Consider the following 17,784-nt stretch of genomic DNA (forward strand, 5'->3'; position numbering starts at 1 on the left):
CATGCTTCGGTCTGGTCACACTTGACCTCACTCTGACCTTTGCGCCTCCCCCTGGCAGCGGCAGCCCGAGACTACATTCAAGTTTTCTCAGTGGAACGGGAGGCGCTCTCTCACACAAACATGCTGGATGAACTTTAGCACCGCGCGTCTTGTTTTGATGGAGAGTCGCATCAGCTGCTTCCTGTAAAGTTCTTAGAAAACGTTTTTCAAGGTGTACATTTTCAGCAGACGTTAACGTGAAGCATTAGTTGGACAAATCGCTAACAGACTTCTCTCTGAACCCTACATGGACGCAGCGACGCACTCTTTAGTCACTCTTTCCTTCTCCAGAACCCGTCTCGTGAACCCACTGGTCAGGAAACAGAGGCTTCCTGTTTCAGAGTCCAAACCTGTTTTGTTATCTTGCTTGTATCTTTTCTAGCTGAGACTTTTTACAAACTGGAGATGATATCTGGACTCACACGTTTTGTCTGGAACCTTTGACGCCTTTTGACTGGATGGGGTCGTGTGGGGGGGGGGGGGGGTTCCTGTGAAACACAATGCGTTTCGCGATGCTGGTTCAAAAGATCGCTGAACCTTCCTGAACTCTATAGACAGAGCTGATTCTGGCATCTTATGCTTGTTTTTGAGTATCCTAAATTTCATGTTGCCAAGTGAAATTGTCTTCAGGGGCTGAATATTCCAAAAATTTCACGGGGGGTGCTACCAAACCAGTTTTTCGGGGGGCGGGGGTTCATGCCTGAAAACCCTCCTAAATTTGAGGTGAACGCTCCATTTCTTTTGAGGCCTATTTTTCCTTCCCCGTTGCCCCTACTTTTCTCCCACGTGGACCCTAAAAAGTCTCTTCGCGGGGTCCCGGTCTCTTCGCTGAGGTTGAAGGTGTCGTGCGGGTGATTGAGATAAAGTCTGGATGAGGAACAGCTGGATTTAATACGCCATCGAAAGGTCACTGCTTGTTCAAGCTGCACCTGCACACCCCCGTCGTTCACCCCGACACCCGTCAATTTCACCCCTTCTCTCTGTAGTGCTCTCCTCTTTCTCGCCTCTGAGCCCCCCCCCCCCCCCCCCCCTCCAACCCCCACAGGGTCCTCCATCTTTTCCCTCGGATGTCTTTATGTACAGCGTCTCCAGATCGCCTGCGGGCTGCTTGCTGCGTTAGATCTACCCAATCGCTCTCTCTCTCTCGCTCTCTCTTTCTTTCTTTTTCTCTCAGCCGTTAACACTGGAAAGGAAAAACGAGCTGGCAGCGTGCAGCGAGGAGAAGCCAGCGAGACTCTGCCCAATGCGGGACACCCACACGCGAGCGCCACACAACCAACCTGAACAACCAAACGCTGCCCAAGGGTGCAACGCCTTTGATTTGAAAAAGTGCACTTAAATGACGATTCAATTAAAATGTATCCCGCATAAAAGTAACATGAAAACTGTATCCATTGACAGTATAAGTAATACATCATTAATGTTTATATATTGCATATTCATTTCAAATGATCCATCGCAGCATTGACCAAAAAGCAATCTAATAACATAGTTGCATATGATTATCCTGGTAGCGTGTTTTTAAAAATGGCTTATCCTGTCATTAAACAACGTACTGCCAAACTATGACCCTTTCAGTTGTGAAAAAATTTCTGCTAATTGACACAAACGCTGCCAACACGCCGATAAAAACAGAAGAAAACCAACAGCTGCGCCACTTTGTCAAGCGCAGAGACGGCGTCTTACACTAATGACACCGGTGGACACAAACTGTAAACATTAGCACCCGAATAATAATCCTCCACGCTCTCTCAAGACTGATGATCGTTTTTCTCTGTGCCCAACTAAAATCAGCCATGTTTACACATCCTACACCCTAGAGGGGTGTGTGTGGGTGCGTGTGTGCGCCCCCCAATCCCCCCACCCACCCCAGCACCCAGACTACCATTAACCCCGTGAATGAACCACCAAAATCAGATTTGTTTCCTCTAATGGAACTGTTGCTCTGGGGAGACCCCACACTAGCGTTTAGTAATAGCTTTAAGCGAAGGCCTAATGATAAACACATTTGCTAAATGACTTGTCTGTCTTTAGCGGTGTTAAAAAAAAAAAAGCAGTTGTAAGGAACGTTTTCTCTCCGTCTGTTGGCATTAATTCTAATTAAGCAGCTCTAATCATCATCATGATAGATCGCTGGATCGATAGATAGAGAGAGAAAAATCTAAACAAGAAAAATGAAGATAAAGCTGTTGCATGTTGGTATAAAGTATGCCTCCAGTGTAGTTATTCAATTGTACAATTATTTTATACAATTAGTGCAAAATCAGGATGTATATCATAGACAGTGATATATAACATATTGATGAATTATAATATGGCCAAAACGTATGAAACATTGAACAATGAGTGCAAAGTGAAAGATAGAAATATGGATAATAACTGTGTATGTTAATATGCATAACATTGATTGTACATGTAATATGTATAACGCCACTGGAAAGTGTCAAGGAAGTATATCAATAACATAATATAATAACCATATTTTGGTATATATATAATAGTTATCCAATTAATAATCGCTGTTATAAGTGACCATTTTTTTGTCGCTCGTGTGTGTTTCAGCTTCAGAAAAACTGCTTCTGATGTGATATTTAGCGAGCTACGCTGCTTAACTACAATACCCAGAATTCTCCGCTGCACCCTGACGTCATTTTCATGCGCTAAACTGAGTTGGCCACAAAAGATAGGTACGTATATTTCGGAATATTGTCATTATTATAATACGAACAATTTAAACAAAAAATACGCTCTATTGTTTATCTAATCCCATCCCGGTGGTTAATATTAGTAATTTCCTGTCGGGGCTTCGGAGTTAAAACAAGTAACACAAGTACCGTGCTAAAGCTAAGCTAACCGTGAGTTCCCATTCCCACCTGCCATTTTCTCCCCTTCTCAGGTCGCTTCCGTGTCCTGGTGTCATCATGACCAAACTTCTGGAGTGGCTGTGCGGTGTGTCGTTGGTGCTGGCCGCCTGGGTGCTGGTGGCCTTCGACCCGCTGGACCTGAGCGTGCCTCGCACGTACCGGGAAGTGGCCTGGCCCATGCCGCTCTACCTGCTGGTGTCGTTCGGCTGCTACTCCCTGGCCACGGTGGGCTACCGGGTGACCACCTTTAACGACTGCCAGGAGGCGGCCCAGGAGCTCCAGGCCCAGATCAAGGAGGCCAAGGAGGACTTGAGGAAGAAAGGCTTGAAGATTTAGGACTCTGGGACAACTATGAGTATATTTACATGGGGTATACTTGCAAAAATGTGGCTGGAGAAGTGGACAGCATGAGACTGGCAACCAATCATGGCCCACACAGATGTGTGAATACTTCAGATACACAACAATATATTTGATTATTACAGACTTTTTATATTTGTAGTGTATCATACCTTATATTCAAACCACAAGTTGGAGCTGTTTTAATGACTACAATGAAGTTATGTAAACGTACTATAAAACGGTGTGCAAACAGTGCTGTACAAAAGTGGCATTTACACCTTCCTGTAGTCAAGTTTCTAAACTCAATCACATTTTCACACAGGTCTTTTTTTTGTTTTTTTTGTTATCAATTTCTTGGCATGCTCCCTTATGAATGCACACGTCACCAACTGCGTGTGGTATTAGTGGATATACTATATCTTTGACAGCACCCGAGATTAGAATTAATTAATTGCGGCGAGGCTTTGTGATCGTGATATAAACATGGCAAAAGAAATGAAGGTAAATGAAGAAATCTGTGTAACATTAAAAGCTATATAGCGGTGCCTAGCGTTAACGAGTGACCTGTCCAGTGAACAGAAGCAAAAAATGTGGCTAAAACTGTTAATTCTTTACCTTCTAAGTAATTATGTCATTAATGTATGTATACAATATTATAGAGTACTATTTTTTTCTACCTTCTTGCCGTCACTATACGTCCCCTGCATAGATAGATAGATAAAGATACATTATTTGTAGTAAATACATGGTGAAACTGGATAGTTTCTCACGGCGCAGTGGATGCGAATCACTGCTCTAGAATGCTTATATCATAAAAGAACACATTGTAAACACTGTGCATTCTTGCTTGTCAAGTGTCCAACCACACATACGTTGTGTTGTGTGTGTGCCCTGCGGCTCTGGCAGGAAGCTCATTCAATTAAAAGTATTTTTCTTCAATTGTTTTTGTTTTTTCCCTTTACCTGGAGTCTCTGCATGAGCACATCTCCAAGCGTGAACGCACGCGAGTTGTATGTGTGCAGTTACATGCCGCCTCCGAGCTGAACCCACATTTGTCTATGGAATGGAATGAAAAGGTTACAAAGGTTGTTCCCCAAATGTGGTCGATATTACTACCGACTAGCAATGAAGTGAAATTTTTTCCGAGTTACTATTGAGTTTCATCAAAACAACAGCGGAATTCTAAAATATGACCATTAATTCATTGCCAAAAAAAATCTGATGGCAAATGATAATCATTTTGTAAATGTATAATAGAAATCAGCAATAATGATTGACATCTAAGATATGAAAAATATATTATGGTGTGATGAAACCAAGGGCCTTAGTCAAGGTGGCGGGAATTATGAAATGTTAGCACAAAACAGGCTAATGCTCGAAAGCAAAAAAAATGTCAGGAAAAGGCGACTAGAACATCTGAGCTTTGGGGTTAATCAGAGGCACTGTAAATAGTGGCAGGCGTGTGCTGACTACCACCGAACATTATGAACACAGCCACATTCCATTTACGAGGGTGTGCGCACCTGTGCAACCACATTATTTCAGTTATTTTTACTTCCCGTTGACAAAAAAATCCATTGGTTTACACAGGTTATAGGTCACGTTTAATGGTCGAAAAGGTTTTCACATGATTTGACTTGGTCTCATATTTTTATATTACAAGAACCTGGTATTTGAGCAGGGGTGTGTAGACTTTTCTTATCCACAGTACGTTAGCATTAGCCTAGCGGTGTTTTGAAATGATGTGGTTTTGGTTGAACATTTGGGTATTTAAACATACAATGGTACCTTCTCTTTTGTTTTATGTGTTTACAGTAAACTTCATGCTGTGGTTTTACAGCCGCTTCTCGTTCGACAGCAGAATTTACAGTTACGGTAACTGACCTGATACGTAGCCCTAAACCATCCAGCGCGGTTAACGGGATGAAATGTATATTATTTGCCAGTTTCTTGCTTTCCCACGCGGCCTTGGTGGGCTGTCGGAGGGAGAAGGTTAGCAGAGTACGTAGCCGCGAGATAATCTGATTCTGGCAAGGAGCGCTTCTTCTGTGCGCGGACCCCCCGTTGTGCGGAAACAAAGGCTAGCCGGGGCCAAAGGCGTCATTACGGGCTCCCATAACTTACAAAAAAAAAAAAAGCAACAACAAATAATTGGCTATCCCACACCAGCAGCACCACCAGGCTTTTACTGGACCACCCTTGCCATCTGGCCGTGCGCCAACAGTCCGCAAGCTACTGCCCGAGCAGACGGCATGAAAGGCGACCTGTTATTTACCCGGCAAATCTTCCACTCTGGCAGCGGCACCAAAGGCCTTCGCTGACTCGCTAGGCAGCGAGCGGCGGTGACGACTTGTTGCCACATGTGAAATATTTCATCGGTGCTTCTTTGTCATCACTACACCCGCATCTCACTTTGAACACTTCCATCTGTTTTTTTTTTTCTTTTCTTTTTTCCCCCCCTACCATCTCCCTGATAAATCAGATAAGTGCCAACATGTTACACAGGTGACATAGCAGTGCATGAAACATTACTGCAGTGCAGACTCCAGAGTACAGTAGGTTCAATAATACAATAGCAAATATAACTTACAAAAGAAATGGAAAAAAAAAACCCATTAAATATAGTAAAATAATAAAACAATGACAGATAAAAACCTAGTAAATAAAATGTAAAAATAAAAAAAACATAAAAATGGAGCGTTCATTTAAGAGGTTAATGCACATAATACACATGTAGTAAGGTCCAAAAGAATAATAAAAATAATAATGTACATAAAATATGTATCTTTAGAAGTATTATTATTATTGTTAAATGTATATGACGTATACTAATCAAAACAATTATTGTTCAGAATGTATCCTTTTTAATGTAATACAATAATGTAAATAATGATTTAAAAATAAAAAACTAATAAAATGATAAAATAAATTATGAAGAAATAGTGCAGTTATAACATGACAACACAAATAATATAAAAATAATAAAATTATAATAATATAAAATAAAACACACCACACCACGACAATGGATTCAAAATAATACAATATTAAAAAGCAATTAAAATATAAATAACAAATATACAAATAAAAAATACAATAATTCCGTTATTCAGTGCAATTAAAATGAACAAAAAAACACAATAAGAAAAAAAATGCAATAATACAAAATAAAAACACGATCAAATAATAAAAAAGATTAAAACAGAATTTCCTGTTTTATAATGCTGACCCACTTCTATTAAAAACAAATATAAACCATTATTATGACAAAATATTCGATAAAAAATAAGAATATAAATAAATGTTGTAGCACTTAGGTTTTTTTTTTTTTAAACTATCAATGTAAGAATGTGAACAAAAAAAAAATGTTTTTTTAAAGTTACCAACCCAGCTTCCATCTTTTGATGAAGTTTAGTCATTCATTTTTTATAAAGCGTTGCCCCAAGGACGAGAACAGAAGCCTCATTTAAAAACAAGTGTCATAACAAATATGAAATTATAGGGCCTTACAAATTGTCAATGAATAATACAACTCAGATGACTCTTACAAGTACATGTTTGTCTTTGTAAACTTTCACTCTCACATGATATTAAAACACACTTTTATTATTGTGTTCCTAACAGCACACATTTCAACTATTCGGACAAGCAACAAAGAAGGATTTGAATTCCAAGAGTAATTAGCCGAGAGCAGCTTTTTGTTGATATTTTCATCCTGCAGTCTCCTCTTGTGAGATTTTTTGCACATGCCTTTTAATTTATAAATGTGTATATTTTACATAATGTATAGATATAAAAAAAAAACATGAATATTTTGTATCAATTTAGTTATGTACTCTACGTACATGGGTATGTCCATCCATCCATCCATTTTCTGAGCCGCTTCTCCTCACTAGGGTCGTGGGCGCGCTGGAGCCTATCCCAGCTATCATCAGGCAGGAGGCGGGGTACACCCTGAACTGGTTTCCAGCCAATCGCAGATCACATACAAACAAACAACCATTCGCACTCATATTCACACCTACGGGCAATTTAGAGTTGTCAATTAACCAACCATGCATGTTTTTGGGATGTGGGAGGAAACCGGAGTGCCCGGAGAAAACCCACGCAGGCACGGAGAGAACATGCAAACTCCACACAGGCGGGGCCGGGGATTGAACCCGGGTCCTCAGAACTGTGAGGCAGACGCTCTAAGCAGTCGCTCACCATGCCGCCACATGGGTATGTATTTTTGTTTATTAAAATAAATACATTTAAATTAAAAGAGTCGTAGTTTAAGCTCAAATAAAAAAAGAGTATAAAACTTAAAACATTTAAATATAATTAAAAATGTCATATTGCTTAAATAAAACTAAAACAATCAAATGCAAATGTTTCAAAAATAAGTATATTTATAATATACATAAATATGTTTTAGAAAACATTTAACGTGTATAAACAGTATATATTTTAACACTTGATACACATTCACTGCCATTGACGGCTTTAGAAGTCAAATATCCATGTTAACTGGGAAGGCTAGCAGTGAAGGAGTTTCAAGGACTGTTTGGGAACTGAACGTGATTGTGATTTGACCATTGACATTATTTTTGATTGGCTGTCCTCCTAAATTTCTTTATGCTCAGTTGAGTAGTCTCCACAGTAAAGGTAAACATGATGCTTTTCATTATTTACGCCAAAGCTCAAAGAGGTGAGAGGCCTCGGACCGATTCCATTAGGAGGCCAAAGATCCAACACAGGCCCCCTGATGGTGACGTTTTGCCCCCGGTGACACTTTTCATTAGAGTCTTCACTCACACGACTGCAAGCAAGTCCACGTGGAAAGGCAGAGACTCAAAAAAAACAAACAAACAAAAAAATCATAGGTTATCATTTTGCTGCAGAGAAGACACACACACACACACACACCCACGGAACCTCAAAGCCATCTCCAAACAGAAGGAAAAGACACAGCTGGTAATGGAAGCCGCTGGCGAGCTGAAACGAGATTTGATGGCGAGGGTGCAAATGACAGCATGGGAAAGTGACAAGAATATTTAAAAAAAAAAAAAAAGAGAAAAGAGTGAACTGAAGGAGAAAATAGGAAGAGGACAGGAAACCAAAGGCATCAAGGGCTTTCTGGCTCTGTTGCGGTGCGACACACACCAACACATGGACATGCAAGCAATTGATTCTTGTGAAATTTAAACTTCTTTTTTTAATGACAATTCTCATGTCCACATACAGTACAACAATCACAAATAAAATTGTAGCAACGGAATCCGAGTAAATCTTGCTGTTTCTTGTTCAGCGTTAAGTTTGCACAGGCAGATGCGATTTATTTTGCCAAGTATGTACAAAAAAAACACACAAGGAATTTGTCTCCGGTAGTTGGAGCTGCTCTAGTACGACAACAGACAAACAATTGACAGAGAACACTTTTGTATACCTAATCAAGTGTCTCTTGTTGCTGGTTGCCCTCGGGATGTTCTCGCCTATTGCATGTTTGTCTGACGGCGCCGTAACATTTTAGTTCCGCATTTAAGGTCTCCGACGCTTGTTTTCGTACATTTACAAAGGCTGGGCATGGTCAATAAAAAAAAAAATAAAATAAAAAAAAAAAAGGAACTGTCGCCGCTCTGTGGAGCCACTCGGGGAAGTTAAAGAGGCCAGCTGTAATTTATGGTTATCCCCCCCACCCCCCCCCCCGACATGGAAAGCTTCAGGCAGTGGCACCAACGTTTGCTGCCACAGCTGTTTTTACTGTCACGGCCGTAAAGATCACCCGGGAAGAGAATGGACCCCATGACAACACAATGGCCGCTCGTGTAGACAAGTAAGTGAGGGTCAAGGGTCGTATGTGTGTGTGTTTGAGGTCACACATTTAAGTGCCAAAAGGCAAACCTCTTGGAGGTAAACATTGGCACCTTTCTATTCGGCTTCATCACACCTCCATTGTAGCTTTTCACAGCTCTACAGCCACATTAACCCGATTAGCAGTCCTGTCACATTTAAAAGGCCAACGCGTTACTAACACACGTCACACTTCAGCAGATCGCAACCCAGGCTTCAATACAAAAGGCATGCGTGAACAACGGTGGCTTTCAAACGGATTCGTCGTCCAACTTTTTCAGGGAAAAAGATAAAAAGAATTGAATTTTTTTTTTTAAAAACAACAGCAAATCTTCTCTAATAAAAAATAAAATCAATAACTAAAATTGTATAAAAGTCCAGCAAATACAATTGGCAATAAAAAAAAATACAAAAATCTAAATTTTTAATATATCAAAATAGCAAATCAATAAAAAAATAAAATACATCAATAAATGAATAAAATGTAAAAAAAAAAAAAAAAAAAATCAATTGCTAAAACCGAAAATAATTTAATGATAAACAAATCAATAAAATAGTATTAAATAGTATAGAATGGGACAAAGATAAAATAAAAGCAACTAAAAATAATCGGAAATCTTAAAAACTCAAGTCGAAACAAAAAAAAGTTAAAAACTCAAATAATTTTAAATAAGTATAAATTGTAAAACAAATAAATAGGAAAATGATTTAAAACTACAAATGTGTATCAATTTAAAAAATAACTAACGAATAAATGCTAAAAAGTATTAAAACAAGGAAAATAAAATAGAAAAAATATATTTAAGAATAGAGATTAAATGATCTTACAATACGCAATACAATAAAATAATTGTAAGGCATATTTAAAAATAAGATATGCCAATATAAACATTGGAACTAATTAAGAAATTAGAATCAGAACAAATGCAATTTGAGTTAAAAGTAGCTGAGTGGATTACGTTGAATTTTAAAAGTAGTTGACTTATGCTTTGTTAAACCTGCAAATTTTATGTACAATACTATTTATTCGCCTAGTACAATAAAAAACAATATCACATTTTTTTACGAACAAAGTGTGGATTGTCATAGAAGTTAAAAAACATCAAAATATAGTATACGGTACTACTGTCAGGACATTGAGCACAAAAACAAAACAAATAAAAAAAAGTCACAACTTCACTCTTTTGGGTTTCCCAAAAATGTTTTTTTTTTTTTATTCCACATGAAAATTTCACATTAGTCATATCAAACAGGTTTCTTTTTTTATATATTCTTCTATGTATTTACATATAATACACTTGTCTTACTTACACATGTACAAAAAAAATAGTTTCGGTTAAAAAAAAAACAAAAGGAAAAAAAAGACTTGAATTGTTGTCACTGTTGTGCTTTGTCGTTTCAATTTGTCCAAATTGAATATTTTAATAGCTTATAGGTTGAATTAACTTTAGCCTTTTTTTTTTTTTTTTTGCGGGGGGGGGTTGTTTTCATTTTGGTTGGGGGGGGGGGGGGGGGGGCAAACAGAGAAGGCCAGCCTCGCTGCGAGATACAAAAACACAACAAGTCAGTGTTTGCTTTCGGCAGGAAACCATTTTGTTGCACAATTTTTACTGACACACACACACACACACACACAATCATTCACACACGCACCTCTCATTTAGCGCATGGTATATACAGGAAACCTCCCGATGCGATGTCATAAATTAACTTCACAGAATGTACAAACAGTTTTTCCGATGGCAGCGTGTGTAGTGTGTGATTGTGTGGTTGCCACGACAACAGTCCGTCAATGCTACATTTCGGGGAAAAAAATACAAAAAGAATCGCTTAGGACATCAATGCCGCTGGAAACCGTTACGATAACAACAACAGCACACAAATAGTAGACGATTACTGACGGAGGAGGCCACCAATCTTTGGTTTCGGGGGCAGTCGTTTCAATTTCATATTTCATAGCATTCGTCTTGATTGTTTTCCAGGCTCGCTGTGCATTATATCGCTGCAACGTCTATTCTTTCTCCTCCCGTCTCGCCCTGTGGCCGGCCACAGGGCTGAGCTCAAGCGGTCAGTGGTTTCATCCCCGCAGACTGTCCCTTCATTGTGGTCCCAGAAACAAAATTGAAAAAAAAAAAAATGGGAAAAAAAAAGAGCTCTCTCAGTGCAGCAAGAGCAGTAGCGAGAACGGGATTAGCAACGACAGGACGGAGAGCGACGTCGCCGCCGCCGCCGCCGCCGAGTTGGTCCGCACGCTCTTCCGCACCTCGGGGAGGTTGACCACCGGGTCGTCTGCTGGAAGACAGAAGAAGGGGAGGGGGGAGTTCTTAAATGAGCGCCGCAGTACAAGTTTTTGTGTGAAACTGTTGATTAATCGCATCTAAAAGTGGCATCTTTAGAGTGTAGTGGCTGCATCCAAGCAAAAAGGCCGACTTCCTGTACAATTTCAAGCATGGGTCCTTGAGACTTTTTCATGCGGCCTTACATGATAGCCACGTCGACCAGGTTTTGTGATGATTGTGATGATGAAGCTGGTGTCTTTTTCACGGCGCAGCCTCCAAATCCAATTTTGATGCCAAAATGGCTGACTTTCAGTTCAATTTCAAACATGGGTCCTTGAGACTTTTTCGTGCGTCCTGTCATGACAGACATGTCCACTAGATTTCATGTCAATAGGTGCAACTGGTGTCGGGGGCTCATTTCCTTTCCAACTTTTCAGAGTGTAGTGACTTTTTTAGGCTAGTATGCTAGCTAACACTATTGATGGGCCTCATGTGAAGGTTATTTGTTTGTCATTTATGTAACATGGGTGAATAATTGCGTACATGCTAGGTGTATGGTGTTGATGCTTCATGATCCTCTCCATTTTAAATGTTTTGCCGCCATCTTGTGGAATCTACAAACCCCTCGTGGATTTTCGCTATTCGTGTGTGGGTTCTCTGGAGTGAAAAAAAAAAACCCTCATAGAGGGGTTGGTCAGCATACCTGCAGGCAGTCTGTTGGACGGATTGTGAGCCACACCCCCAGCTCCAACGGCGTCCCCACCCGTGCCTCCTTTGGCCACCCTGGCCTCCTGAGAGCCTAATAGCACAGGAGGGGGAAAAAAAAATAAAAATAAAAAATCAATTATCCCGCCATCCGAGAAGACCGTCATTAAGCGTTTGAAGGCGTTAATTCTCACCGTCGGTCGCGACGACGTTCACCCTGAGCCGCAGGCACTCTTCTCCGTGGTGGTGTAAAGGTTTCGCTGCAGGGACGACGGGAATGGGGGTGAAAAACACACGCACGCATTAGCATCCCAACTAATGCACTTATCCTCTTCTGGCCTCTTAATCCATCCCCACATGCATGCGTGCACACCCCGCACAGACGCGCAGAGCTTTAGGAGGCCATCTGTGACGAGGCGGAGAGCGTCTTGCCCTGCCTGCCGCTTATCTAATTACAGCCGCGGTCGGGGCGACAACCCGACTCCGTGCGTGCGGTTGCACTCGGGCGACCCGAGTATGAGCGGGGGTGAGCCGACACCCTGCTTTCGGGCTTAACGTATCGCCAACAGGCGGGATGTTTGGACTGTGCAGATTGTGTCCTTTTAAGCTTAGAAAAACAGGAGACATTTTGAGGTTTGGAATGGGCCCAGTCAGAGCATTTGAAATGTGTGGGGTGTCTTGAAAGGGGCTGTGCCCTCGCACTCGGACAACTTTGGAGCGCCCTTGTAAGGAAGAGAGACAGCCCAGTATAAACTCCTACCCCCAAAAAGATTTGTGTCGTACAGGTCTGAATTTACTCTTGTGAAAAATGTTTTGAAATCATCTATTGCCGTTTCAGTTTTTTTTTTTACTGTCATTGATAGGGTTAAGTCTAGCGTACATTATTTTGTAGTTATATTTTTATTAATTTTATTTCGTTTTACATTAAATTTGTCATGCTATAATTTCTAAAACTATTGGAAAAGTTACAAAATTTGTCATGGTCTCATTTTTGATGGTGATTAATTTTTTTTTTTTTTTTTTTTAGACATCAGAAATACCTGATATTTTAAGTTTTTATATACACATTTCCCCTTAAATCACTTTGTTTGTTTTTCAAATGGACTGTACATTAAAAATTATTCATGGTCAAATTTTTCTAGCATCATTAAAACGTGTTCATTTGTATTTAACATGCTATACAATTAATGACAATTAAAACCAGGATAATTAGCATTTTGGAACACAGACCTAAATATCATTGGGGATTTGAAGGGGGGGTAGTACCCTCGCACGCTGACAGATTTGGAGAGCCCTTGCAAGGAAGAACTTTTATTGATTTATTTGTATTCTTTGTTTTCTTTTTCAGAATTGTGCATGTTCATTTCTCAAAGTTTTATGCATATTATTAATATTTCTATCATCAAATCATTATTAAGAATTCTAGAATTAAAGCATTTATTTAGCAGTTTCAATGTCAGAAAAAACAGAAATCACTTTCAGAGAAACGCATAACGGCCACTCACAGATATAATAGTAACTTTCTCCTTGGCGGAACTCCTTGCCGAGGGTGAACGGCGTGAAGCGCTGGAACTTCTCGGAGAACTTCTCGGGCCCGTGGGGCGCAAACGGGTGGCCGCACTCCCAGCGCATCTGGTCGTACGACTGCGGCTTGCACGACTCGTAGTCCTCGCGCTCCACCATGTAGAGCACGTAGCGCTCGGCGTCCAGCAGGGGCACCTCGCCCTGCGGGTAGTGCGGGCACACGATGTCCAGGTAGTCGTTGAGACGCACCTCCACGGTGTAGTCGTCCCACAGAAACCTGCCAACAAAAAGGGAGACCGTCAATAAAAGCCTCGAAAAAAGAGCGATTGCATATCTACGGAAAGCAGTACTAGTACGCTCTTTGTCCTCAATAGTAAAGCAATTCAGTGAAACATTAAACATTACGAGTAGGACAACCGTGTCTTACTAGTATTGGTTTCCACGACAGTGAACCCCCGCTATTGACGCCCCCCAAAAGTGGTTTGTAAAAGTGATCAAATGTTTAAAACAGAGGCTCATAAAACATCAACACCATGCTTTTAGCATGTACACAATCACAAACTTATGTTACATAAGCGACTGTATTCAGTAGTTAAATTTGTACCGTCACGAGGTTCATCAATGGTAGTATCAGCTCGTGAAGGGCTACATTTTAACTAGTAGAATTTTATGTCACCAGTAGTACTAGTAGCACGAACATTTTTGCCTCACTAGAAACATGTAGTTGTCCTAATAGTGCGCCAACGTTTTCCTACAAGTGTGCAAGTGTGAAATTTCCGCACACTGAAGGAATGGCCGTGAGGAAAAAACGTGTACTAGCTAACAACTATGGGCTACTATCGACATTATAAAATTCTACTAGTTAACATCTAGCACTTCACTATTAGCTAGCATGTTATTTGTGCAAATGTGCTGGTTAATACTATTGATGAGCCTTCATGAAGGTAATAATTGAAGTAGTGAATAGTCTTCCATAAAACATTGTTTCATGATTATGTACATGCTGGAAGCATGGTGTTGATGCTTTATGATCCTTTGCATCTATATGCAATTACAAACCAATTTGGTGGAGATGGGGGGGGTGGGAGGGTCAGTAGTAGGGGTTCACAGCAGTGGAATTTTTTTTTATTAATAAGACACAGTTGTTCTACTAGTGCACTTTTTTGTCTTACTAGTGAGGACAAAGAGTGTAGTAGTACATGGACCTTAAGCTGGATAGCACGGACATCGAATCAGAGCTGAAACAGCTTTTTTATATACATCGATCTGGCGTACAAGAGGGAAATCACAACATGGAGGCGCGCATGAATATGGATGCATGTGGCGCTTGAGAAGATCAATGATAGAACATACCTCAGTGAGCTCGCGGAGATGAGTATTGACATTTGTTGGTGAAATTAGGATAGGAGAAAAATCCACACTTCGAGAGTGTTGGGACAAAATATAATCGCAGCTTCGGTGTCATAACGTATGCTGCACTGGGTTCATTTGTAGCATGAATGAGACACTTTGGAAACAAGCGTATTGGGACAGTTGGCAGAAAGGAAGAAAAATATATTTTCAGCTGGAGCAGTGCGTCTGTGAGAGGCAGCACCTTCCACTTGTATGCGACATTGGCTAGCATAGCGAAAAGGTTTCATTTGTTCAGAGACCACAAAACACTCCAAATAATATTTCACCACTGAAATGAATGGAAACGCCATTAATGCGTTCCTGTTTTTTTGTAATGAATTATTTAAAAAAAAGCAAATATATGAATCTACAATACCGCATGTTTTTTTTAAACAAACGAATAAATTAAATAGAATGTAAAGAATTTATCAGTTTGTGTAACTTAATTCATTACAGCTCATTGTGGTGTGTGTGTGTGTGTGTGTGTGTGTGACTTTGGCACGGGGTGGGGGGGGGGGGGGGGGGGGGCGGATTGCCAAACTGCCGCTTGATGTAAAGTGAGTATCTGGTATGTCGGAATACTCATAAGGCACCACTGTATTGGGACAATTGATGGAGGTTTAACCCTTTCTCCAGGGTCAAACGCCACACAGGTCCTGCTTCACTCCCTCTCAGTCCAAAAAAAAAAAAAAAAAAAAAAGAGAGAGGGCGAGTAGACGAAGAGTCAGACTGTCTGCCTCCCTCGACTCCTCCACCCACTTTTACGACGTCAACGCCACTTCCTGCCTCTTCTCCGGGCTCCCAAAAAAAGACAAAGTTGGAAGCGGGCAAGGTAAAAGCATTTTTTGCTTGACTGCTGGAGTATTTGACAGCATCCTGCAGAGATATTACATATTACACCTTTATCTCAGTGGATTTGTCACAGGAGGTATTTGGGACTCCCTCCTTCGCATTGACGCTGCTCACCTCACCCCGGTTAATGCTCTCCTCCCACAGCCTGTCATCTGTCAGTGGCGAGGAAGTGGAGCCCCGCACTCTTCCCAGCGTAAGCCTCATCTATCAACAACCGCAAGCAGTGGCTACGACCACTTGCGCACAATGAGGCGCACACACGAACACACGCCTCCCACTCTCCCTTCTCGAGATATGCCTATCAATTTACTGTCTTCCGACTGTACTGGATCACCCGGAGGCGGACGACTTGGACAGACTTGAAATATTTACACAACACACACCGGGTATACGTGGCCGATATCAGTTTCGGTCGCTCTTGCAATGAATACGCGACGGTCGGCTTGTCGACGCTCCAGTAGGAGTGCGATTTAATCACATCTTTAGATCTTAAAAGAGCTTTTGGAGCCGTCCAGATCAGGCTTCGCGACTCAAAATGAGTCCCTGGGTGATTGGATGAAGCAGGGGGGGAGAACATCTGAGTCGGCCTTCCGTAAAAGGCTAAAAACAAACAAAAGCTCAACGGTACTATTGCAATGAGGAGCTAAAGTAAACGCAACAACAACACAAACAAATCCATGTCGCATCATATTTGTTGTTAATGGAGGGATGACAGACAGATCAGAAGGTTACTTTACTTTCATACGTGTCTTATTTGACCATTTTTACAACCCTACCTTAAAAAATGTGCATTTTCTTCCCTGGTGTTTATTCTTTTTCTGTTTTTCCTCGTAGAATATCCGAGGCGGCAGCCGACGTTTGCGCCGGCCGTGCGACGCGCTCCAGATGCCTGGACGGGCCATCAAAGCGCGCGTGGCTCCTGTGTCTGGTTAGTTTGTTTTGTTTTGTTGCCAGCAGTCTCCCGGGGGTGCCCCCTCGGTGGACGAGCACAGACGCAGTGGCTCCAACCGACGCCCGTGGAGGGGGGGGGGGGGGGCGGGGGGCCCGGACTCCGAGTTCCTTCCAGCCGCTTGACTGCGCTCCCTTCACGCCCGATGACCAGATTAGCTGGGCGCGTTGATGATAGGTCTGGCAAACTTAAGGCGGGACGCGGTAATGATCATTTTCGCTCGGGCCCAGGCCTCGTTGGCACTTATCCGCCACGCTCTGTTTACCCGATTGGAGTGTTTTGACCGCCGGCGCTTTCGATCCCAGTCGAATCGATAACACCATTGAACAAACACTCTTGTCTGCTTTCTGCTTGACAAGGTTATCATTCCCCCACCCCTGCAAATACTGAACACAAACAAACAAACCCCCGCCTCCTCCCCCGAGCCGTGCCTGGTTTCCAACCGGCTGCAGTATGGTCCCAATGTGTTGCTCCGAAGGGGGGTGCAATTAGAAGACAAAAAAGGGTCTTAAAGTTGCCCTGGAGGGGGGTAATTATGCCCACTTCCCAGCCCCTTTAGGCTGTGGAAAGCGGGTTGGGTGGGGGGCTCGGGGGGGGGGGGGGGGCATAGGCTTGCAGGGGGGTCAAAGGGCTTAAATTTGGGGATGGCTTTTGAAGTTTATCTCTATGAGACTTCTGTGAGTGACTGCTACAGTTATCAACAGCCACTTTCATATATTGACTTCACAACAAAGGAAGACTGACTAGCTAATAATAATAATAATAATGCCTTTAATAATGGCAAATAAGTTGAATTAACCGGCTGCCTTTTGTTCTCTTCCCGTAACACCTCACCATTGAACCACTCCGCATCATCAGCTTAATTAACCGATCGGGGTAGCGCACTTCAAAAGGGACGGCTTAGCTTTTTGCCAAAGGGTTTAAGCTAACAAATGTGTGTCTGTAAAGCCCCTCGCTGTGTGTGTGTGTTTGCCATTATGAGCCACATAAAGCGAAAGGAATATCA

At 41.6% G+C, this 17,784-nt stretch overlaps 2 protein-coding genes across 4 annotated transcripts in view; one reads left to right on the forward strand and one right to left on the reverse strand.

The window, feature by feature from the left end:
* Window positions 1-2,651: 2,651 nt before the first annotated feature.
* On the forward strand, window positions 2,652-4,184 carry dpm3 (dolichyl-phosphate mannosyltransferase subunit 3, regulatory). The gene is made up of 2 exons (XM_061760797.1): window positions 2,652-2,726; window positions 2,936-4,184. The coding sequence occupies exon 2, from the start codon at window positions 2,961-2,963 to the stop codon at window positions 3,237-3,239; it is 279 nt and encodes a 92-aa protein (XP_061616781.1). The 5' UTR covers window positions 2,652-2,726; window positions 2,936-2,960; the 3' UTR covers window positions 3,240-4,184.
* Window positions 4,185-10,259: 6,075 nt separating this feature from the next.
* Window positions 10,260-17,784, reverse strand: part of efna1a (ephrin-A1a) — a 34,059-nt gene continuing 26,534 nt past the window's right edge. For 2 of the 3 annotated variants that reach the window (XM_061760765.1, XM_061760763.1), the window contains exons 2-5: window positions 13,567-13,862; window positions 12,256-12,321; window positions 12,060-12,155; window positions 10,260-11,369 (exon numbers count right to left, since the gene is read on the reverse strand). In XM_061760765.1, coding sequence (XP_061616749.1) covers window positions 11,236-11,369; window positions 12,060-12,155; window positions 12,256-12,321; window positions 13,567-13,862 — 592 coding nt within the window. In that variant the 3' untranslated portion in view covers window positions 10,260-11,235. Of the gene's footprint in view, window positions 11,370-12,059; window positions 12,156-12,255; window positions 12,322-13,566; window positions 13,863-14,938; window positions 15,438-17,784 lie in introns of those variants that run through there. The other variant, XM_061760764.1, reaches the window with a different exon arrangement.

Source organism: Phyllopteryx taeniolatus, chromosome 21, assembly GCF_024500385.1.
Source record: "Phyllopteryx taeniolatus isolate TA_2022b chromosome 21, UOR_Ptae_1.2, whole genome shotgun sequence".
Lineage (NCBI taxonomy): Eukaryota > Metazoa > Chordata > Actinopteri > Syngnathiformes > Syngnathidae > Phyllopteryx > Phyllopteryx taeniolatus.